The 23,456-nt window shown below is 49.6% G+C and overlaps 1 protein-coding gene across 3 annotated transcripts in view; it reads left to right on the top strand.

Annotated features, from left to right (window-relative positions):
• Positions 1–1,391: 1,391 nt before the first annotated feature.
• Pdk (pyruvate dehydrogenase kinase) overlaps positions 1,392–23,456 on the top strand; it is a 41,051-nt gene continuing 18,986 nt past the window's right edge. Inside the window, exon 1 of one of the 3 annotated variants that reach the window (XM_089549179.1) lies at positions 1,392–1,806. In XM_089549179.1, coding sequence (XP_089405305.1) covers positions 1,704–1,806 — 103 coding nt within the window. In that variant the 5' untranslated portion in view covers positions 1,392–1,703. Of the gene's footprint in view, positions 1,807–13,885; positions 13,908–14,437; positions 14,461–23,456 lie in introns of those variants that run through there. The other 2 variants (XM_089549181.1, XM_089549180.1) reach the window with 2 other exon arrangements.

Genomic DNA, 23,456 nt, shown 5'->3' with positions numbered 1-23,456 from the left:
TAATAATAATAATAATAATAATGCAATCCACCGCTCCCCCAGAATCTTTCGCCACACAACAGCGTCATTATCTCAAAATCTGATCGGTTTTCCCTCACTTTAGCGCGGAACGGAGCTGACCGTAAGATGCGTCATTTTTTTTTAAACCTTTTTTTTTTACTTGACGTGAGGCGCTGGCATGGCTTATCGTACTTTCAGTTCTTCACTTTTTTTTTTCTTAATCGAAGCTACTCCCTCCCCCCCCCCGCTTACAATCAGTCACACTCATTTCAGCTCGCAGCTAAGGAGGCTAGCTAGTGACAGCGAAGACAGAAGTTCGAGACAAAGAATGAAACGAAAGTTTTCAATAAATTTTAATGCGATAGAATTTAGGTTGTCTTGCAGAAATCACCTGGTTTCTCCGCAACGAAATTCCCTTATTGGTCGAGAGGGTCATGACACCATCAGCACCGCCGAATTTGAAAATCTGAGGACTAGAATGCTCGAGTACCTTCCATTGGATTATCATATTGACCCCAGCTAACCCGACACACTCTTCCACCTGAACCCAGCCACTAATTCACCTTACTCCAACCAGGAATCTCCGCTAATCCATCTTATTATATCCACTAATCCCCAATAATGTACCTAAATCCATTTCCTGGGTTGAGCCTATTTCCAAATTTTGAGGGGCTCTTTTGAATATTTGGAGGTGCGATAACTTCAGAATGCTTTCGAATTTTCTTCTTTAAGGTTATGGTTCAGAAGGCCCCAAGTTTTTTTATTTCTGTAAATGGAGTTGACGCAGTCATGCTGATCATGATGACGAACCCAGACGTGCGCTCGTGTTTCTTGCAGCTTTGTAAATTATGCAGCCAGGAAGGCCTTATGCACCCCATTCGCTATTTTTTAAGTTTGTTTCCGCCTCAGAGAGATATGGCACCGCGACCAGCGTCCGCTCATCAAGTGCACGCGCTCCGAAACCTAGTGAATAAAACAAGGCTAACAAAAGTAGCGGCGGTGCACGCAGTACTAATAGAGTGGAGTAAGACGAGCGTGTGAGTGTGTATGTGGCCGAACTACTTGAAAGTTTGAATAAATCGCGTCCTGTATCAGCGGTGGAGTCGCGGCAGCGTCTGCTTCAAAATTTGCGCGATTGCAGCGCCACTTGCACGGACCCGTCTATTGCTGTGTGCTGCCATCTTATGGCTGCGTTCACAAGCTAAGATCGTTTTTTTCTTGTTCTAACGATTAAATATCGTTGCTGTTGAATGTTTTACATCCTACCAGACAATTTTTATTGTACTAAGAGTTTCTTTTTTGTTTTAAGAACCTTTTATTGCTTTCATGTCTTTCTAAATTTAAAATAGCAGCGGAGCACGCCATCTTGAACCTGCTCGATCGGACGTCGAGCCCCTTCCGTCAGCTGCCGCAGCGGACCAATCCCCTCCAGCAAGCGCGGACACACCTCCTGTTCATTTGGTTACGTGTTTTTTACGGTAGCTTTTGCAGTGACGTAGTAAGCACACGTGACGCGTAGCATTCACTCGGTAGACCTCCCGCAGCAGCGAAGCCAAGCAGCTACAATGAGCTCGAGCTTGTACTAGCGAAGGGTTCTCATTTCAGTGAGCGTTTGCTTGCCTCGATCGCTCTGTTGGGCTTCGCTCTGGATGCGAGGGAACCGTGGTGCCTGTCTTTGACGACTGCTTCAGCCCTAGGCCAACATGAGGATCACAACGCGGCTACTTAAGGACATCGGGAAGATGTTGGACAAATACTCGCGGTTCCACCCGTCGCCGCTGTCCATCAAGCAATTCATTGATTTCGGTGAGTCCCCGTTCCATCATATAGCTGAGAGTTTGCAGTCGGAGTTATTTTTGCACACCTTCGAGCGCACTAGACATCTTGCTTCGCTGAGCAGCGGCGCTTCGGTGCGCTAAACCTCTACTGTAGCTCGAGGAGCTGTACTTTTGATTACTTCTTACCCTGACTGCTTTCATTCGAACGGATGTGCAGACCATCGTCTTCATGAGGTGCTTTCCTGCGAAGATCTTTGGAATGGCATGTTGCAAAAGCAGTGTGCTGTAAAGCAGTTTGGCTGATCGCACAATTGTCAGAGTTATCCGAGACATTTCCTTTATTTAATCACTGCAGTGCCCGCGAAATGTAGCGATTTCGTCGCCTCTGCGGTCATTTTGCCACCACTTGTTAGCTATTCAAGATTATCTAATGACCGCGGTGTTTGAACATAAGGCACTTTCTGCCCTGTGTTTCCGTTGTCGTTGCGGCTTCATCGTATGTAGGACACGGCATTCGGCCGCCAAGAGCAGTCTGACGCAAGACGTAATGTAATCGTTCTGGAAAGGATGTCTGGCGACGGCGATAGCAAACAGCTCCTGTGGCCACGCAAGAAATCGCCGAATTGTGCGACGGCTTGCCGATGAATTAATAATGGAGCGCACGGCTTTACCACGAAGCAGTGCATGTGTACTCTTCCCTTAACTTTTTTTTTTTAGAGAGTTATTTCCTTCTGTGGACCTTTACAGCTTTCGCGTAAGGGGCAACGTATGAAAGCATATCAGCTCAGGGCTTCAACAGAACAAACGGTCAACATGCAAGTTCACAGTTGTCGTGTGCCACGGTTGTCACGTTTCTGGCACCAATCGCGTCCATACGCGTTTACGTGCCTGCTATTGGCAAACAGCTGCTTCTAGCGCTTACGTCCTCACATTTGTCTGCGTTACGTTCACAAGAAAACGCGTTGGAATCAGTGTGGAAGCATAATACATGTTGTGGAAGTCTCGAGACATTTTTTTTTTTTTAGTTTCTGTTTTCCCGTGGCGTAGCGCCTGCGACAAAAGACAAGCAACACATGCTTACGTCATATTATTTCTTGCTGTTTTCTAATAACAAGATTTGATTTAGTTAAAACTGCTGGAAACCATGCTGCAGACAGGTAGCTTACAACTGCCTCACTTTCAATGTCCTCTGTACGTCCGAAACATGCGTCCTCATAAAAATGATTGGCGGGGCTCTCTGCGAGGCCTTCGTATCATCTGGTTGCGGCAATATCCGGTGTTTCTGATGTATCATAACACGTGTCCACGCCAGCTTGTTTTCAAGCGGAGTCGCTTTCCCACCGTTTATCCCCAGCATGTGCGGCCGTTCAGTTTCGCTTTGATCTTTTGTTTGTGAACAGGCTCGCAGTTGTTCGGACGGCACTTTGAAACCTTGCTGGCTCTGCTGCCATCCGGTTCCGACCGGTCTCCATTTTCTTCTTTTTGTTGTTTTTTTTTTTCTCCACGAGAGCAAACCGGCTAACAGGCCATGCAAGCTGCCGCTCTACATTGGCTGTGTCGGAGCAATCCGTCTAGGACCGCACTACACTCTGTGAACACACTGCTCTACATCTCTGAGTGCGCGTATTTTTAGCCAGTCGATAGCGCAGTGCGTCGAGTGGTAAGCTTCTGAACGTAACGGGAGGCGTGTCGGAAAAGGGGCGACGAAAAAGTATTCGCTGTTTAGCCATAGCTTGAACTAAAGCTATAAATCAGTTTTGCTTCTTTGAATTAGCGTTCGTGAGACTAATTAACATTGATGATAAAAAATAAATGTGAAAGTATATATGTGCTGCAGATGGTTGGGGAAATACAGGGAAGCAGCTGACCTCGTAATTAGGGGCATTCAGAATTGTATGTTTATTATACAAGGTGTTTCGCCGAAGACGTTACACAATTTTTGCAAATATGCTTTTTGAGTTAGAACAGTGGTTTTTCGGCATAGCATTGTCAGCGCTGTAGTACACCAGAAACCAGATAAGACTTGCTTACTAGCAGGCTGGTTATCAAATATTGAATAGTTAACTTTCTAACTATTACTGTTAGGCTCCTTAATTATTTAGAGGCGTGTAGCCCATCGCGAATAACATCCCTCGCGATTACCCTCGGCGCCGTGGCCCAACAAATTTTGGCTATTTCGGCGAGTTACGTGCACTGGAGAGGTTGCTTCGCCTGCAAGCTTCTCAAATGCACACATATCTTGGCGCGATCTAGCCAAAATTTGTTGGGCCACAGCGCCGAGGGCAGCCGCGTTTTTGAAATTCTAAATACTGATATGGATATTACTGACAGTGGGCTACACACCTCTCAATAATTCAAGAGCCTAACAGTAACAGTTAAACATTTAACTATTGAATATTAGTTAACCAGCCTGCTAGTCAGCACGTCTTCGCTGTATTCTGATGTAATACACCGCTGACAATGCTATGCCGAAAAAAGCGCTCTTCTAACTAACTCAAAAAGCCCATGTTTAAAAATTGCGTGGGTGAAACGCCCTGTATATGGGAGACGGTTGCACTCGATTTTCTCGCTACACGGCGACGTCTCGTTTCGAAAGGTGAGTCAGGGTAGGGGAAACGAGCGAGGCCATGAGGAATGTAAAGGTGCTGTAAATCATCGTAAACACCTGAACTCCGCCCTGAGGGGAAAGGGCGAAGGGCGAAAGTGGACATAGAACAGCGACCGACTAATGCTTTTACATATTAGTCCGTCAAAAATTAGTCTCTATCACCCCCAAAGTTTTAATGGCCGAATGTACAGCCTGGTGTACTTTCGTTTAATGTTTTGTTGACCCCATAACGCGGCAGGTCGTTATGCGAGCCGCGTTTTCGAAGCCGCCCTCGGCGTTTGCAAACATACGCCCACTGACGATGCTGGCCTTGAGTGGACCGAGTTTCCGCGGCAGCTCCGGCGGCGATTTCCGCCTGTCGCTTTCGCCGTTCATGCCGCTGTCGTCATGTTTCCGTTGCTAGGTGCAACTGAGCGGCGAGTACTTTCGCTGCATTTGACTGTATTGGAAGGGAAAAACACACGCACGCACACACACACACACGCACGCATGCATGCACACGTACTACTTTGTTGCTTTTTATTTTACTTAACGCAGCCAAGAAGTGCTGATAAGCCTTCCCCTCAGCAGCTGCTGGTCCTCGTCGGAAGCGTAGCTGCTCAGAGGGAGACGATGTGCGTTGAGAGGAGGAAAACACGTGGCAACAATTCGTAAAACGTATTTCAAGCAGTGCGCCCACATCTTCAGTAAGCGCTAAATGAAACTCTGCTATATGAGCTTCCTTCCCCGAGCGCTTCCATTGTCAGAGGTTCGTTTCAAGACGTCAAGGAAAGTTGGTGCAGGTAGCTCCGCCGCTTTATAGCCATAGTAAATTGACTCGCTCTACGGCGAGGAAAACATTGCCACTCGCTTGCGTCAGCATATCAGTGTACATAGGTTTGCCTTTCAGAGGACTCCAAAGAGACTGTATGCTTAGGCGTTATCTGACTATTCTGAAGGGCCGTAAAGCCTTGGCGCATCCATGCACCCTCAGGGCATACTTGCCAGCCAGTGTAGAAGAACGAGCTAGTTGGTGGTTATTCATACAGGGCAATAGAACAGCCCATGAGAAAATGCTTATTTCTCGCGCCTGACTTTTCCGTTATCGTGAACCTCGTGATAACAAAGTGTTCCTTTTTTTTTGTATTGCTGCTACCTGTTCCTCGCATATCATTCAGTACCCTTGTTCCTTATCGTACAGGAGGCAAAGGCTATGACCAAAGTCCGTGGAGGGGAGGCATACTTAATAAAGGCATTTACAGTAGGAGTGTGCGAGTATTCGAAAATTTCGCGTAGGGAATTGAATATAGTCATATTCAATTATTCGAACGAATGGAATATGTTCTTTACTTTTCGAGATAGAGAGAAATAACTTTATTGCTCTTTACTTTTCGAATAATTGGCACGAGGTTAAAAAAAAAAAGCTATTCTCAGCATAAAGTCAAACGTGATCGCTAGACCTCGTTTCCGAGCCCCATCCTCCCAGGAAAGACCGACACGTAACAATGTTACTCGCTTTGTTTTGGCCAGTCGTTAATACATTTTTCTTATTGTCCCTTTTTTTCTAGCGTTAGTGAAACTAAAAAAACTGCAAAATTTTGTTGGTTGAAAACCATCATTAGTGCATAAACAGTGGTAAAAGTTTTGAGACGCAATGGCTGAATATATTGGCAATGTCTTATAATAATGATTTGGACGTTAAAGGTACGATCTCGGACACGGCACTAGCATAATAGCTAGTAAACTAATCTTTACTGCGTAGCATGTCACGTTATTTCTTCATTTTTAACATTAGTATAACGTTCACTGCGTAATATGTAAGTGATTTACACGACAGTTTTATAGCATTATTTAAATGATCGGTGCTACTGAACGTGGTTTGAGTGCCGCCGCAGACTGCTCTCAGGGCGCTCATGGACTTCGTTCACGGCCGTTGGTGACGCAATCCGGTGCACCCTTTGGCCCCGAGCTACGGCGCGCCCCTCAAAGGCCGCAGTTCTTTGGAGGAGCCCCGAGATTAGATAGCCGGCATGCATCGGTCGCCTCATCCTCTGTAGTACGTGTACAGTAGTGGTGGTGAGCTCGATAAGAGTGCCCTCGGCGGAGCTTTCTGCAGCTCCTGTGACAACCTTTCTTGTGCGTTTGGTTTCGTTTCTCCATGCCCCCCCCCCCCCCCCCCCCCCCCCTCTAATATTCGCCTGCTAGATTTTGCTTGCTTGTTAAAGTGAATGGTTATTTTCTCGCTTGTTTTTTTTTTGTTGTTGTCGTCGTCTTTGCATGTGTTTGTTTCATTCCACAAGAATTTTAAAACTTTCCGAGCTGTCTGATGTAAACAAGAGGACAGGGAGGATAGCTAATGCGAGCTGCACCTGTACATTTTTCGTGCCGCTGCAGGGTTGCCATCTGGCTGAACCGCCAGTTTCCTCTGCGCTGCTTCTTCACACTTCCCGGTGTGCTTGCACACTACCCTGTTCGTAATTAGGAAAAATGGTACGGCAAAACAGCGCTGACGGACGGGACGGACCATTCAACATGATCCAACCAGCCCGACTCAGCCCTCTCTTTGTAATTAGGAAAGCGTTTATGCAGCGCGTCAAGGCAAAGGGTACAGGGACTGAATAATGCAGCGCTTCTATTAAAATTTCATTTTTTTTTTATTTTGATATGCGTCACTGGCTCTCTCAAGGACGCGGAGCCTATGAAGACAGCGCGGCCCGTGACACTACTGGAAGCATTCGTGAATCGCGATAGAAATCGAATGGAATCGGAGTTCAGCTTGTCAATACAATCAAATCTTGGTGATTCCAACTTGAATGGTGGCCAAAAAGGTCTTAGGATTGGGTGAAGTTCGAACTGAGGGATAGCCGATTGATGCACGTATAATATTAACGATTAAAAGCGTCAGTTCGGAAAAAACTGGTGTTCGAACTGCACTGCAAACGCGAATTACCCTATAAGGGAATTCTTTTTCTTTTTTTTCCCCCACCAATGTGAGTCATGTTGAATGTACTACTCCCCCCCTTTATGTAATACCCCCCCCCCCCCCCCAGGGGCCTTGAAGGGTCAAATAAATGATGATGATGGAATAAAAATGGAGTAAGCATTCCTCTGGCGCACTGTCTAATAGTGGCAAGGTATGCTGATCGAGTCCTGAGGCAGATTTGAGTTAATAAATATACAGTGTACTTAGGTTTTTGCAACGGACGCAGATTTCTTTGAGATTTCAATCTCGTCTAATAGCTAGCCTAAAGACCGCCGGTGCCGCGTTTAATAGACTACAGCCATTGACTGCATCAGGGTAATATCTTTTATGCAGTGGTATGCCTCCTTTACGAGCAGCAAGCATTCCATATATTTAATGATTGAAATTTTCCAGGTACTGGGGCAGCTGCCTTACCCCTTAATGGGAGTGCGCTGAAGGAGTGTTTACTCTTTTTTTATACTCTCCTTATAGGGTATTTAATGTCAGCAGTGATAAGCCGCGTTGGAATTGACGATATTCCACTGTATTATCCCAACCCTGGATATCTTTGAACAAGCCACATCTATTGTTTGTTCAAGCACTCCACTGTCACTTGAATACCGAAAGTATTGCCTTCTCTGTACACGAGAGAGGGAAAGAAAAAACTACTGACGCTTCACTTCAAAGTCCTTATGTCAGCGTCATCTCTTTGCATTCAGAGCACACATCTAAAAACAAGAGCGGTCAAGAGCCCTGTGCTTAATAATACAGTAGAAGCATTGCTTCCAGTGCCCTGCTGAAACACGTGAAAACAAAAGAATAGAAAATGGATGGATATAACGGCCGGGTGACTCATCTCGGTTAGTTTTTTTTTTTTTTTTTCAAGCTTCATTTTCTGATAATAGCACTCCCTGTTCTCTGCTACAACGAGCATATGCGTTTTCCTGCTGTCGCTGTTTTTGCAGTAGCGGCTGGACATTTCCAGTCACGACTAGAATTACCTCTTCTGCCGCGACCCTCGCCGCCGCCGCGCCGCACTTTGAAGCTGAGCGCGCTTTTCTTTTTTACCCATTCCTCGCTTTCTTTTTTTTTTTTTCTGTCGGATTTGCCCCGCCGTCTCTCCATAGTCTCGCAGGCGCAGCGGTGTAGCGTTACGGTGAGCGCCTCTCCGGCTAGAAGCGGTTCTCGGCGCGTGACTGTCGGCCTGCGATAAGCGGTATACTGCTGGAAGGCAGGCTGCGCAGGCCTGCAGTATGCTCGCGCAGTTCACTTGCGCTGTCGCCAAGCGGCGTTGTGATCTCCCGCTTTGAAGCTTGTACTAATGACCGTTCTCTCCCCCTGGCGGAAAAGAAAATAGGGTAATCGCTTTTGCGATCCTGTCAGGACTGACGCGTTGGCATTTGTCAGGTGCGCGTGGAGGCGACGTTGTTGTCTGGAAACGAGGCTTACTATATACCTTTGAGTTCCCCCTCCTGTCTGCTCCTTTTCTTTGCTTTGAACTGCCGGTAAAAGGCGTTTGCCCTTGAAACTATTCTAGTTTCATAGGCAGTGGTACGGTATGTTGGCTTTAACGTCCCGAAACGACTCATGAGCTATGAGGGACGCCGTATAGCGGAGGGCTCTTTATTTATTAGACCACGTGAGTTTTATCAACTTGCGCTGACATCGCTCGGGCGTTATGGCATTCCGCCTCTTGTCGAAATGCTGCCTCCGCGGCCGTCCTGTTGCATAGGATTCCCCTGCCGGCATTAATAGAACGATTATTTTCCCATTTCGCTATATGTGATTGGATCAGGAAGCGTTAGGCCTACGTTCCTTTTTATTCGTCGTCTGCTTAAGACAAGCAGCTATGGCGGGGACGTAGTGCGGAAATTAATCAATCGGTCAATCGCGTTCATGGCATCTCATCATTCGTTTGCAGACTGCATGGTTTCGTCCCGTGAGCCAGCGCGCCTTGGGCCCGGAAGAGTTTCGTCTCCACTGTTTGTGTGCTTTCATACCTTATCGGCGGGCGCTCTTGCCTTCCGCCTGGAAGGTCGCACGCGCCTCCAACAACGGCGGTCGCGTGATAAAGGCGTCCGCGGTCATCCGCGACTCCGGGCTTATCTACCGCCCTCTACCTAGCTGCATTGAGGCGACGGAAGTGGTGGGAACCGGAGATTCGCCGGACGGTGTAGCGTTACGGCTATCAGTGTAGGGTTTTAGTGAAGCGCCGGCGATATACGGTAACGCTATGCTAAAACTCTCTATCCGAGAGGTGTTCGTGTGACGTCACCGACGCCATTTTGTGGTGCAGCACGCAGCTTCACCAGTGCTAACCGGATCAGGTGGCTATAAGCCGATAAGATAATCTTGCAGCCTTTCGCCGTGCCTGCACCACAAAATGCCCACCACTGTGGGGTCGATGCGTACTCCCTATTGTCAGATGGGCAGCTGTGACATCGCTGTCAGCGGTGCATGTGGCCCCGATGGCGACAGTTGTTTTGACAGGACGACGTTTCGTATATAGGAATAGTTTATGGCGGCATTCTCGTGTGGGATTTTTTCTGCTCTGACGCTGCTGTCGTGTCATGTGTCTGTCCCGCTAGGTCATTTCATATAAACAGTCAGAGGCTGTTTAGATAGAAGAACGACGAGACTCGGCGTTCGTCTCTGTCATTGCATGTCGGATATAGGAGTTTAGTGGCCGAGTGCCGGTTCCTGGCTGCAGATTGTTTTCATTCCATCCACGTGCGACTTCGTTGCTTTCACCGAACTTTCTTTGTGCTGCTCACGTGTGTGCTGCTCACGTCAAAATATATCCATCTCCTCGTCAAACGTGCAGGCAACACGCAGCGCTTTTGTGCTGTGTCGGTAATTTAAGACAGCTGCAAAGTAGCAAAAGCGGTTCTTTTATACTTTCTTGCGCCCCCCTTTGAACCGTTTTTCTAATCATGCAGCAGCTATAACCTGATAACAAGTCGAGATAGTATACAGTCGGTCCTAACTATGTAGGACCTTTCTTTATACGTCGTAACTCGGCAGGACTGGGCTAAGGAATAGTGAACTTAGGATTTAACGAAAGCGCGGTTTCGTTAAAAACCGCTCAGACATGCACGCATCAGCAACGGCTTGCTGGGACTTTGAGGGGTTAGAAATGAAGAAGGGTGACGCTGCATTGAAATGTGCAGAATTCGGTAATACGTCTGACCTCTGCGCACGTGCAGGGTTCTCTTAGCGACATGGCCTATTTCTGTGCTATGCGTCCGCTGTCTATCACCGCACGCTTGTTCTGGCTTCTGCATATCTCCGTACTCATTCATGTTTTAGCGCTCTTAGAACTGAGCCGCGGGCTTTATGCGACGCTACCTGTTCTGGTCCACGACCCGCAGACAGTTCTTCTTCCAGCCGGAACGGGGGTTGGTAGGGAGCCCGCCTGCCTTGCCTCATCGCGGGCATTCACTCGCGCAGGCACGGCTATTGCGGCGTTTATAGCGCATCGTTTGTCACGCGTGAATGCGGCGTGTGCCCATTGAATACGAATGGCGGCTTTGCGTGCATACGTGCGCTCGTGCTGTCGGTGCATTAACCGCGGAGAGCGGTTTCGCTACGTGCTTAATGTGTTTGTCTTGCTCTGTGGCATAGCGCACGTGTAACGATGCTCGCCCAGCGCCAAGCGCCGCCGGAGAGAGAGAGAGAGAGAGGTGGGGGCAGGGGCGGGGCTCTAATATTGGGGTGGCCTCGGCGTTGTCACGTAGGCGCTGCGGCGCCGCGAGCGGCGGTGCTTCTCGAGATATGCCAGATGCCAGTGTCCGGTCACCGTGCCATGCGTCTCGTGAGCTGCACTGGCGAGCGTGGTCTGCGGTGCCGGCGAGGAAGGAGCTGTTTTTTCCAGTGCCCTGCGCGGAATCTTCCCCGCGGCGGTGTTGTCTCGTCTACCCTCGCGACTAATGACAGGGAGGGGGACCTGTTTCAAGATTGCGGCGTTTCTGCGGGGAAGAGGAAAGAGGGGGATCCCTCGCCTCAGTCGTTTTGTTTGTTTCATGGAAGATCTCTGTCGCAGTCGTAACTCGCCACCGTCCGGAGGGGAAGTCGGCGAGAAACATGTGCCCACTAATTTGAGCGAAGGTGCATGTCCGCTGTTTTATAAACCGCTGCCGACGTGAGTGGTTCTCTATGCGAGTTTGATTTCGTGATTTTTCATCTCCCTGAACATCAAGTACGTGAAGAATAAAATGCTATTGCGCGCCTGTTTTCAGCTCCTCTGTTTCCAGGTACAAAGGAGAAAAAAATCTCTTAAGGAAAAGCTAGAAGGCTAAAGATGCGGCCATTGAGCTTGAAGTCAGCAGAATATGTGGATGCTGCAAAATGGGGGGTTTTTTGACTTGAGTTATGAGAGGCGCCGTATAGGGATCATTCACTGACGTCACAGCGGTCGTCATTTTGTTTTGATTTTCTCTTCCTGCTCCGGCCTGCACTGGCTACGTGCTAGACAACAAAATGGCTCGCGTGACGTTACGTGAATCTGGATTAATTTCGACTACCTGGGTCTCGTTACGGTGCACTTAAATCGCACATTACACGGGCGTTTTTGCGTATCGTCCTCCTCGAAGTGCGGCCGACGCGGCAGGGAATCGATCTCGCGACCTTAGGCTGAGGTCTGCAGAACATGAAACCTGTACGGAGAGGAAGCAGTGCGCTCGGGGCACGCAGGGCACGCCGTAATTACTGCACCTGCAATTACAGTAATCGCTGTAACACCTGCAGGGGGCGGTGTAATTACTGAAATTATTTCAAAACTCGCTTAATTACTGAAAATCACGAGGAGTCTTTAATTCTAAGTCCTCAGCGAGGGGGCCAGCCTGGCAGCGGCCTCCTTCGTCATCAATGCCGTCCCTGGGACGTTGAGAGACGAGTGCCCTTGGCGTTTGTAACGGCGCACGATGCTGACAGCGCTCGTAATTCGTTCCCAAGAGTCTCGTCGCGTACACGGAAAACGCCACTGAGCTCCGGCGGCTGCTGCCTTTGCTTCCCACTACACCGTGTCCCGCCCTCGCCGGCAGCAGTCTCGGCAGTGACGCAGTGGCTCGGAGGAGGATGGGTAGACGTAGCAGTGCCGCTTCGCACTGCTGATCGCTGCGCGTTGCCTGCTTTCCTGTTCGCCGAGCGAGCTAGCGTTTTTTTTTTTCTTTTTTGCTGTAAAACTGCTCGGAAGCGTGGGGAAATTGGGGCCGGAAAAGTGGTCTGCCTGCACCGACGAAACATTTCGCGTCCTGGTTAGTGCCGCGGAGTGCGTGAAGTCGTTCTAAACGCAGCGCTATGGCGCGTTCACACTTACGTTAAGTCACCTTAGGTTAGGTTATGTTGCGTTGTGAATACGCCGCAGTGAAAGTGCTGCGCATTAATTTCAGCCGTCTGGTGTTGTTCAACGGCTACTGGCGTTGCAAAGACGGGCGCTTTTTTCAATTCACCCCCGTAGAAATGCGGTTTCCGCTGCTGGGACTCGAGCACGCGACCTTGGACTCAGCAGCTGGGCACCGTAGGCACTGAGCCATTGCGGCGGGTGTTGTGCTTATGTAACGACGCACCTGTTTTGGCGGGCACGGCTTACAGAAAAAGAAATTTAGATTTTTTTTGTGGAGCCGCCGCGGTGGCTCAGTGGCTATGGTACTCGGCTGCTGACCCAAAAGACGCGGGTTCGATCCCGGCCGCGGCGGCTAGAATTTCTTTGGAGGAGAAATTCTAGAGGCCCGTGTACTGTGCGATGTCAGTGCACGTTAAAGAACCCCAGGTGGTCGAAATTTCCGGAGCCCTTCACTACGGCGTCTCTCATAGCCTTAGTCGCTTTGGGACGTTAAACCCCATAAACCAAACCAAACCATTTTTTTTTTGCTTTTTTTTTCAGATATACGCCATTTGCACGCGCGGAAATAAAGCATACGTGCCATATCTCCATATGTCCGATACATTCTGTCCATGGCCGTAGAATTCTACTTGCATACATAAAGAATTATACTCCTGGAACATTGTCTGCGAGGGCCGGTTAAATGGCAATGAGTCGTGTGGCCCCTCCCCTTTCCTTTCAATTTCCCGGCCGTGGCGGTTGCGTTTCCATGGAGGCGAAATGCTATAAAGGCCGATCTACTGTGCGATGTCAGGGCACGTTAAAAAACCCCGGGTGGTCCAAATTAATCCGAAGCCATCCTCTACGGCGCCTGAGTTGCTTTGAGACGTCAGAGCACATAAGCCAACCAAACCAGTATTGCATGTGTGGCTGTCACGTTCAGAAGCGCCTTTCTCCGAAACCTGTGAAGTGCCGACATCGCAGTTTGAATCAAAGCATCTTTGTTCTTCCTTTTTTTTTCTTTCTTTGCCGTGTTGCAAAAAGAAAAATGCACATCAAGCGTCTGCCTCGAGCGCCGCGGAAGAAAGCTCCCGAGGCCTAAAAATAAGGTGGCGGCTTGCTACGCAGACGTCCAGACGTGAAAGCAAACCAGCTAAAAATTAGCCACCGCGGTGGCTGTGTTTGCTTACCCGCGGACGACAGTGAAGGTAACTCATTGGGAAGTGCGTTGACGACGTGCGCCCCGGCGCTGTGCACGTGAGTTCGTCTTCGTCTTTCTGGCGCATTCCGCTTCGACGGGCGTGAAACCGGAAATGGGATGCGAGAAACAGCGTTCGCGCTCCGCTGACGCCTGCATGTGCAGTGCGGCATGATCGCAAGTCGTCCACGGGTTCGTTGCCGTGTTCCTTCTTTAGCAGCACATCATGGTTTGAGTGGTGTTGGGTAGCTTCCTTTTTACGTGTTTTGCTTTTTTCATATCAGCCGTCCGGCTTCGCTGTGTGCCGGCTGTTTATTTGCGGCCATCAATGAAACACCACTGGGAATAAGGAACTATTGGAAGTGGTCACGTGCGGAGAGTCGTGGCGAGAACGCCCGTAAAAAAAAAGAAAAAATTCCCGCCAGCAGGCATCGTCGAGCCATCCCTGATGCTTTGGACTGTTGACAGGGGGGGGGGGGGAGGGGAGGGGGGGGGGCGCACCCCTCTCGAAACCATGTACTACGTGCGCAATCATCGCGCCTTGGGTTTGTTGGCGCTGGAAAGAGTCCTCTGGGCCCTCGGGAGATTTCGCCGCGAGTTCCAGGAATCGTGGTATGTGTTCCGGTTGTGATTATCCGCTGGCCTAGTTATCTCTAGGGGCTGATAGTACTCGCTGGGTTTTTTCTTTATTCTTTTTTCGATGGAAGCATGTTTGCCTTATTGCATTTCCAGTGAGCGATCTTCGTGTGAGAAGTATTCTGGGCGATTCGCGTCTCAGGAGATAGCGGCAGATTTCCATCCGAAAGACAAGCGTTGACTAACACAGCTGAGGAGTGAAGAATGCCATATAACTAAGAGCTCGGCGAGGCAGCATAGTGATTGCATCAGTTTTGCCACTGCCTTTCCTTCGCCCTGTCTTCCTCCAGTACTGTTGCACCTGACCAATTTTATTTTGAGAAAAGGACAAAAGGCCCTCAAGGGTGGGCTCCTACTTGTCAGAGTCCACGGGCCTGGGCTTCAGCGCCCCACCAATGCGCATGCGCTGAACAATAACCCGAGGGGCGCTGTTGTTCTGCGCATCACCTGTGCGTGCGCATTGGCGGAGCGCTTTCTCCTACCCCCCTTTATTCCCCTACCCGGTAGGGTGCCCCTATTTTAAAACTACCTAATATCTTAGAACAACTATGCTGTTGCCAGGTGTATGGTTCTTCAGCTCGTACCCCCAAGCCCGGGGAACCGGTCGTTCACGCGACTCTGCAAGCACTGCGGCAGCAACGTTGGCGTCCTGTCGGTGTTTCGGGGCCAACGTGTCAGACACGGAGCTTTGTTGAAGGCTGGAGCACACAGCGTGGCAACGCTGCTTAATCGCTCCTAGCAGGCGGTTGCAAGCGCTTCTCTTTCGCCTCTCTAGGGCAGCAGCGCATGCGTGTCATGTGCGTTTTTCACTACCTGTGGCACCACTCCGTCATCCATCCCCACTCCGTCATCCATCCCCCCCCCCCCCCCCACCCCCACCCCACCCTTTCCTTATTGCTACTGGGAACAGCACTGCTGCCTTGTTTGCAATTGGCGAGCTGTTTTTCGTTGTAGTTTAAATGGGTCTCCGAGCCAGACATTCTCTCTCTCTGCACCCTCCTCTCCCGTCTGTCTCGTCCACCTTGGGCAGCTTTTTGTTTTTCTCGTGCTCCGCTATCGGCACGTGTATGTGTGCCCGTTCCGTGGCTACGTGCCAAGTGTGACGCGCGCGTCGCTTGACGTCACGAAGGAGGCATCCCCGAGTCCGCTCGTTATTCCGGCGGCCCACGTGCACGCGGCCACGATTCCACTTGCGAACTTCGCTGCCGCCCCGACCTGTTTGCGCCCCTCTCACGCGTGCTGCCCCTCTCCCGTCACTCTGTTTTGATCGTTCACTTCGGCTTCCTGTTTGCCGCCTTGCACCATCGGCATGGACGTTCCGCTCTTCAAGGAGTGAATTCTTAACTTTGTTTTTGTTTTTACCTCTTCCTATAGCAGCGAGAGCTGTGTAAGGGAGGCCTTCCGCGGTTTGTGGCGACGTAGCAGTAGTAGTGGTGTCTGTCTGCCCGTTCAGAAAACTCAGTCGCGGTATAGTATGTGCGGTATTTCAACGTCCCGAAGCGGCACATGGCCTGCGAGGAACGCCGCAGTGGAAGGCTTCTAACCATGCTCAGCGCATGGGCGTGTTTGCATTCTGCCTCCACCGAAACGCGTCCGCTGCGACCGAGATTCAATCCCGAGAAATCACGTGACGGAGAAAACTCTAGCACGTGATCACCTTCTCGCCAATAGAAATGGAAAATTCCTGTGTTTACCTGCTAGCCAGTGAGAATGTCGTAACTTCGGTCACGTGGTGCAGATTGGTGGGCGTCTGCTAAGGTCCTTTTTTTTTTTTCTGGTGGGCGGGGGGGGGGGGGGGGGTGATCCTATATTCGGTCTGAGAAGAATTGTATTTGGAACTCCTGCAGAAATTTCGCGGAAAAAAGTTTTGTTTCGTTTCCAGGTTGTCTTGCGGTTAGCGGCAGTAATTTATTATTTCGCCTCCTTACCAGGCGGCGCTCCTTTCAATTCTTTCAGTGCTCAAGATGTGGCACATGGTGTGAGGGCCTTTGTAATAAGGTTGCTATGCGCATTCCAATGGAAAACCTTGGCACACGTTTAGCATGGGCTCACTCGTGATGGTCTAGCGCGCAGCTTATTTACCTCCGATGCCTTCTTAGGCCATCCTCGACTGTTGCTAGCATTTTCGTGGCGTCAGCTGGCGCCATCTACATTCCGACAGCTTCAGCGTGTTACATTTGGAGGCGCCGTCGCCGCTCATGCGCGAAAAAACAGGGGCCCACGTTTTCCCAAGACAACTCAACGAGAGGTAGACTCGACTTCCCGTGTAGGTTCAGTCGGGAAGGAGCCAACTTGGTTAACGATGTTAACCCGAAAGTGGATCAGCAGGAGAGCGCGTGTCTTTGACGCGATGCGAGTGAACCAAGTTGGCAAGAGGAGAAGAGATGGTGCGTGCGTCGGGGAAAGAAGGAAAGAAAGAGTAAAGAAGCTGAAGGAATGCGGGTGAAAACGAGACGGCTGGTTTAGAAGCTTCCTGGCACACTTTGCTTCACCGTTGTTGCGTGTCTTGTGTGTGACGGCGGTTGCTTGCTTTGACAAACTGGGTGGGCGAGGTGGAAAGAGAGAAGCGAACCGTTAAACCAAGGCCGCCGTCATTCTGGCACGTTTGTGAGCCGTGACGTATGTGCCCCACGTTATACACCCTCGCCCCCTACACCTCTTTCCTTCTGCTGCGCTTACCGGGGTTGCAGCGGGCTTTGGACTATGGCCAGGAGCGCGGCAGCGTTGGCATAGTGTCCCACTGGAACTCATTGTTTGCGCTTTCTCGAACGATATCAATCCGTCCTGGGGCCCGCCTCGATTGACAGGAGTGCCGCTTTTGTAGACATTGCGGAACTAGCGAGAGAACACATACACACAGAAAAAATCACGATAATCAGCGGATGGAATTACACAGCACAGCTCGCTGTTATTCTGTACTGGTGCTCAAGGTATATTTTTTTCGCTGGTTCCGTTCTTAGTCTCACCCGTTAGTCCGCGTTGCTGTCCTGTTACCGGTTTCTTTTTTACAGCAACTTGCTTTTGCGCGAAGTTCTCCCGCGTGGACTTGGCGGATTACTTTTCCCTCTCGCATGGCTCCGTGACGTCATAAACATATTGCCGCCATTATTTGTTTCCATCCATCGAAACGAAATATTTTTCCGCCTAAATAGTATATTCAGGCCTTAAAAATACAATTTGCTAGTTTTTCAGCGCAAAATACAAGCGGTTTATTTCTTTTTTTTTTTTCTTTCAGGGATGTGCGAAGTTTCGCACGAAGTGTCATAATTGATAAAAATAGGAGGATCGAAATGTCGTGACTTACCAAGTAAACACCCGAAGGATTGTGGAAATGATTTATATTTCGAAAGTGCACATTACGCTTGAAATTGCGGGGGAAAATTACCACTGGTGGCAAAATATCCTTGCACAAACATGGCGGACGATGTGCTGCCCCCGTCACTGCTTCGCGACGTAGCTTAAAAAAAAAAAACTTATTTGCGGAATGAAGGGTGCGAAATCCACCTGAAACAAAGAAACCACTGCTAGGTGCAGCCCACTGCCTCGCAAAGCTGCGAGTTCGCTTGTGCACAGTTGTGTGCATAACGTGTCAAAGGCTTAATGCCCGGATTCTAAGGGAATAAAGAAAAAGCCATCATACTCCACGTGATGATAGCTGATGTATACCAACATTCACAGGCCGATGTAAAAATACTGTTAGCGCCACTAAAATTTTTGAAATTGGCATCCCGCTAACCGATAACAATTTGCATTCGCCCATTGTGAGGAATGAGGTCGCCACAGCAGGCACAAGATGGGGTTAATAGGAGAGATATACGTGACGCATTTGCCCTGCGGTGAGCGCAGTCTGCTGCTTGTGCTGTTGCTGATGGTTATGATTGTGCGTAGCTATAGTTACAGTTGTGTGAAAGACCAAATCGAAAGCTTCAAACCAACTGGCAGGCCCGGAGACAGCAGGCATTTTTTTTTTTGTATTCAGCAAATGCCTTTCTATTTTTCCTGCTGCATTTGTCAGGAAATGGGAGACAATGCATGTTTGACGCCGGCTGGAAGTTGCATGCACATTCGCGCCTCCCTTTTCCTTTCCCACAGCTTGCCCACAGCGACGCCGAACACTTTAACCGGAAAGCCTTGCAGGCTGCTGAAAACATCAAACTTTGTCTCACGGCGTATACACGACATGCAAACGGTATGTCGCGAATACGCGGCACTCGACAGTAAATCCTTACGCGATCATATGAAAAGACGGAAGCTTTGGGCGGCTGCACTGGGAGGGTGTTTTGGTGAGGCGCGTACGGTCTGCCTTGGCCTAAAGCCTGCAGTGGCTCTCATGGCCCGCGAAAAGATACCGTGTTTGTTTTCGGCCGCGGCACAATAAAAGATGTTTACGAATCGAGCCCAATAAAATCAAAGCGACACTCTGAGCGACCACTCTGAAACCACTGCCGCGCCTGATAGGGAGGTTTGCCATTTCATTGAACGACAAGCCACTCACAAATTGCGATTAAACCGTTTGTTTTCCCCCCCCCCCTCTCGCTGCCTTGCTCCGCGATGAGTCTGCCTCGCTCCCTGACGAAATCAAAACAAAGCCCGACTGTGTTTTCCGCACATGTTTTAATCTCCGTTATCGAGGGGGGGGGGGGGGGGGGGGGGGGGGGGGGGGGAGCTTTGTCCGGACCAAATTCCGCGCGGCCAAATGATGAGACAACATATCGAGCCGATCGTCGCTTCGTCAACACTCGCTGTCCTATACTCGACAATCTATCACGGCGCTCCGTGCGGCATAGTGACGTCAGGATCACTCGCCGCCAAAGCCGGAGCGCTTGGCCGTTGCCATGGCGGCAGCAGCAGCAGCAACAGCAGCTGTTCCTGAAACTCGCCGAAGCCCCACGCACGCACGCACAGGCACACGCGTGCGTCAGGGGGCCTCTGCGCTTCTCGCAGGCTCCGTGTGCGCCCCTTCTTTCCTTCGGCGGCAGCATTGCGTTCGCTTCTTGCCGCGGATCAATACAGCGGTAGTCCTGGAACCCCTCCCACTTCCCTCTCTACGACCGTTGGGCCGGTGGGAGGCAACCGCGCGCTCTGTTTGACTCCGATAATTCCCTCCGCTGCGCCTGACGGGACGTGGCGCACGTCTTCGACGACGTCGTCCGTTGCGAGGTCTTTTTTATTCATTTGTTTTCGTTCTTTTTCGATGCACTCTGTTCCTCCCACCTGTACTGCTACATACTCTGTTCAGGCGGATCTGGTAGTTGCAGCCGCGCTACAGCTGTCACGTCAATGGCGACCGTGGAACGTTCAGACGTACTATATATAAGCTTCCCAACGTCGGTTCTTGCTTTTCTTTCCGTCTACCCATACTTCCGGGTAGACGTTTGACCTTGCTGGTTTTGACACTTGCCAGTCGATAATTGCAAAAACAGTACGCGTGACGCAGGGCACACTTGCGACAGACACGTATGACTCGCATGTCTCGCTGCACTTAGCTTTGTACTAGTCCACGCTATGCGACAGGACACAGGTAGTGCAGCTCAGGTTACAGGTAATATCGGCCTTGTACTGCTCACCGTTGTGTCGAATGTAGCGTCCGAAATTAGCTGCAGCTTGCACTGGTTTCTCACTCACTCTCTCTCTCACACGCAGGGTATTCAATTTTATCCAGTGCACATTTTTTCACAATGCCAGAATAGCCACAGAGCACCACTTTCGAGGTAAGGCTACATCACCAGTTGGATACCTTGTTCAAGCGTATTTGTGAATAATAATTTGATTAGTTATCTTGTTCCTGATTAACCTACTATTTTTCTCTGGAATAACGTTAGAGCCCTGTATGTATTTTACAGGGAAAAGCAAAGGGGTTGCCAAGGAGACGCGCAAGACTTTTTCATTCAGCGAGAGCTGTATATGGAAGCTTCTCCAGTGTACACTTCGTCGGCGTCGTATAGTGGCTCACCTTGGGAGGGCCGTTGGTGGAGGGGGGCACTCTCTCTCCCTGGGAGAGGGCAGAAAGCTTGGGAGTGCTCGAATACGCGTCTGAGACGTGTGGTAGGCGAAAGTATTGAAACGTAGCGTTGTATACGCCTCGATTGGTGCCTGCTTTCTCTCTGCACGTTGTATTAGCCCCTCCAGGTGCTGTGTGTAGATATGGACGCATGTTCTGAATACTGTCAAATCCCCGCATAGAGGGCACAACGTGCATAAATGTGGGCTGGTATGTGCAAACCCGTCCGCAGAACCGTACTGAGGTCAGGGGTGTGAAATGAACGCAATATGTCGTTTTAAGATGGGCGTCTGTACGTTTTACGGTAGCTCTACGGCATCGCGGTCAGTGTGAATTTCATTTCGTTTGTTTCGCAGTGATCAGTGCTTTAAAATACTTCGAATATGCTGCTCTGTTTACATACAAATTTTGACACGAATGAGTCAAAGGATAGGAAAATTGAGGCCCTGAATCTAGTGCTGAATCATGGCGTAGAGATAGGTCTCGACAGAAAGTGCGGAATTGAGCATCTTGGAGAGAGGAAATTTTTTCAGTGCGGTTTTGGCGTAAGTAAAACAGCGTTAGACACGGGACAAAGGAAGAACAACACAGCACAAGGCGCTACTAGCAACTCGATTTTTATTCCGCCGTAAGCGAAATATATATCCGGAAAGTAAGACAAAAACATAAAGATAAACAGTACAGACACTAAGATACATAAAGTGTAGTCATTGCAGGTGCATGCACAAGTCACGAAGTTAGATAGCGTGGTTGTCAGTAAATTCTGGCGTGGTTGTCAGTAAATTCTGAAAGTGAACGTTTTCCCCGATTTGATAATAATTTGCCGCTGAAGAGGATAGGGGAACATCAGCGATGCAAATATCTCGTCCGCCGCAGCACCTAGTGTTTCACCTGCACGTATGCTGAGTGCGCGTAGCGCACGCGCAGTCATAAGTTATAAGTCATAAGTCGCGCAGTCATGAGCACAACATCTCCGACAATTATTTCACGGCCATCTCTGCACGGCAGCCTATAGTATAGATATGTTTCTAGGTCTGCGTACGCGAACTACACAGTGCAGTGGTGATCTCAAGCGGTGGATGCAATGAGGTTTAATCGCCATTGTCGTGCTCCGTGAACTTTGATCGGTGTACCTTCCCGAGTCCCGTAAACTTTGCCCCTGAAAGCCACAGAGCGCGGCGATGGTGGAGAGCGTGTGAGTCACCGGTGCGACCTACATAAACAGTAGACCGGACGCAACCGTTTGTAATCAGCGGCGGTGGGGTACAGAGGCCGTCTGGGCTATCACTTGGCTCGCGGCCGATCCAGACACGCTATACCGGCCTCCACTTTCCCGATAAGCGACCTCTCGTTCTGCTTCGCTCATGGGGCGCCAAAAGTGCTGAATGTTATCGGTCAGACCACTGCACACTGTGCAACTGCTTTCACAGCTGCGATAGCGTGGAATTCGCACAGTCACGGTAGGGTTGACGTATGCACCTGTGATATAAAAAAAAAGTCCCCCCCCCCCCTCCCCATCGCCTCCCCTCGCACCTGTGCCGAATCGCATGCACAGCCCACCTTTTGTCGCCATTATTTTCCCATTTTTTCTGTTTCAATGCAGTTCACGTCGGAGTTGATGAATTTTAATGGCGCAATGGCAGCTGTGCCAAAGAGCGCCATGGCACAAGGTATTTTCGTCTACTCAAGCTGGGGTCAGAGGCCCATTTCGCAAGCATTCACCCCAGATAATCCGAGCACTGGGCCAGGGGAAGGCTTGTGCCTATTGTGTCACCGGTGGGTAGCCGGCGGCACGTAGGAATTTAGAGTTCATTGTGACTGCGTGGTGCAGTGTACTGGCGACAGAAGAAGATATGAGTGGTGAAAAAGGTGCGTGTTTGGGCAGCTTGATTAGCTTCACATGCTAGCCAACAAGTAAAAAAAGGCAAAACAGCCCGCGAAATCTTTCACGAACCACCACACACAAAATACAAATGGAAAACATGCATTGCCTGCCACATCGAGTACACGTGCACAGCGGTTTATGGTAGAATACGTTCAGAAGAAGCTAGGTACAACAGAGCGGGGAAACAGTTCAAGCGAAATTTTTTATGCGCACACGCACGCACGCACACACACAGCTGCCATTGCGCCATTAAAATCTATCAACTCTGGCGTGAACTGCATTATACCAAAGATTAAAAATTTATCGCGACAAAAGGTGGGCTGTGCATTTATATATATAATCACGTCGTTGCCTGGTGACCGTGCAGTACAAAAGTAAAGAACGCTGCGTTGTGATTTTCATGACAGTGCAGAGTACGCTTCATGGGTCGCTGCGTGACCTTGAATCCGAGCCCCAAGGTCTTTATTTATACAGCGCAGAAATAGAGTAGGCAGCAGGCAACAGTGGCGGCCGAAGCCAAGAATCTTGTGAACTGTTATAGTGGCATGACTTGCAATATCTCCGGTCGACGCCCTGACGTGTTTCTTTTTTCTTAATAATTGCGAAATACGACCGTACACTTGTGCCCGGAGTAAAATTGTTCTTACACTGCTGCATAGATACCTGACCTCAAGGAGTTTTTTTTTTCTTACCTTTAAAATTGAAAAACGAATCACAGCGTTGCTTTCCTCACTAAATTATATTTCACTGTGATGTCACGAATGACGTCATTGCCTGCATGAATCGATCGAACAAAGACAGTTTTCGTAAGGTTAAAAAAAAAAATGTCAGACTTGCTCAAAATTTGCTTTTCGGAAAATAGTCTCGCACTTCGGGATTTCAAAGCTCTGGTAGCAAATGCGCGATGCTTAGGAACAGCGCTCATTTATTCTTCTCCGTGAACACATGCAGAGGCACGTGGAGAGCCGTAGTTGCAGGTTACGTTTCGGAGAACGCATACCACTGCTCGCTACTCAACGGAACGAGGCGTTTGGAGGTAAATGCGTTAAGCCGCTCAAATTTCCTCAGCTGTTATCGATTTCGTAT

Source organism: Amblyomma mixtum, chromosome 6 (assembly GCF_055824585.1).
Source record: "Amblyomma mixtum isolate Tamu chromosome 6, ASM5582458v1, whole genome shotgun sequence".
Classification (NCBI taxonomy): domain Eukaryota; kingdom Metazoa; phylum Arthropoda; class Arachnida; order Ixodida; family Ixodidae; genus Amblyomma; species Amblyomma mixtum.
Note: the sequence above shows the minus strand (reverse complement) of the source record. Positions and strands in the feature narration are given on the sequence as shown.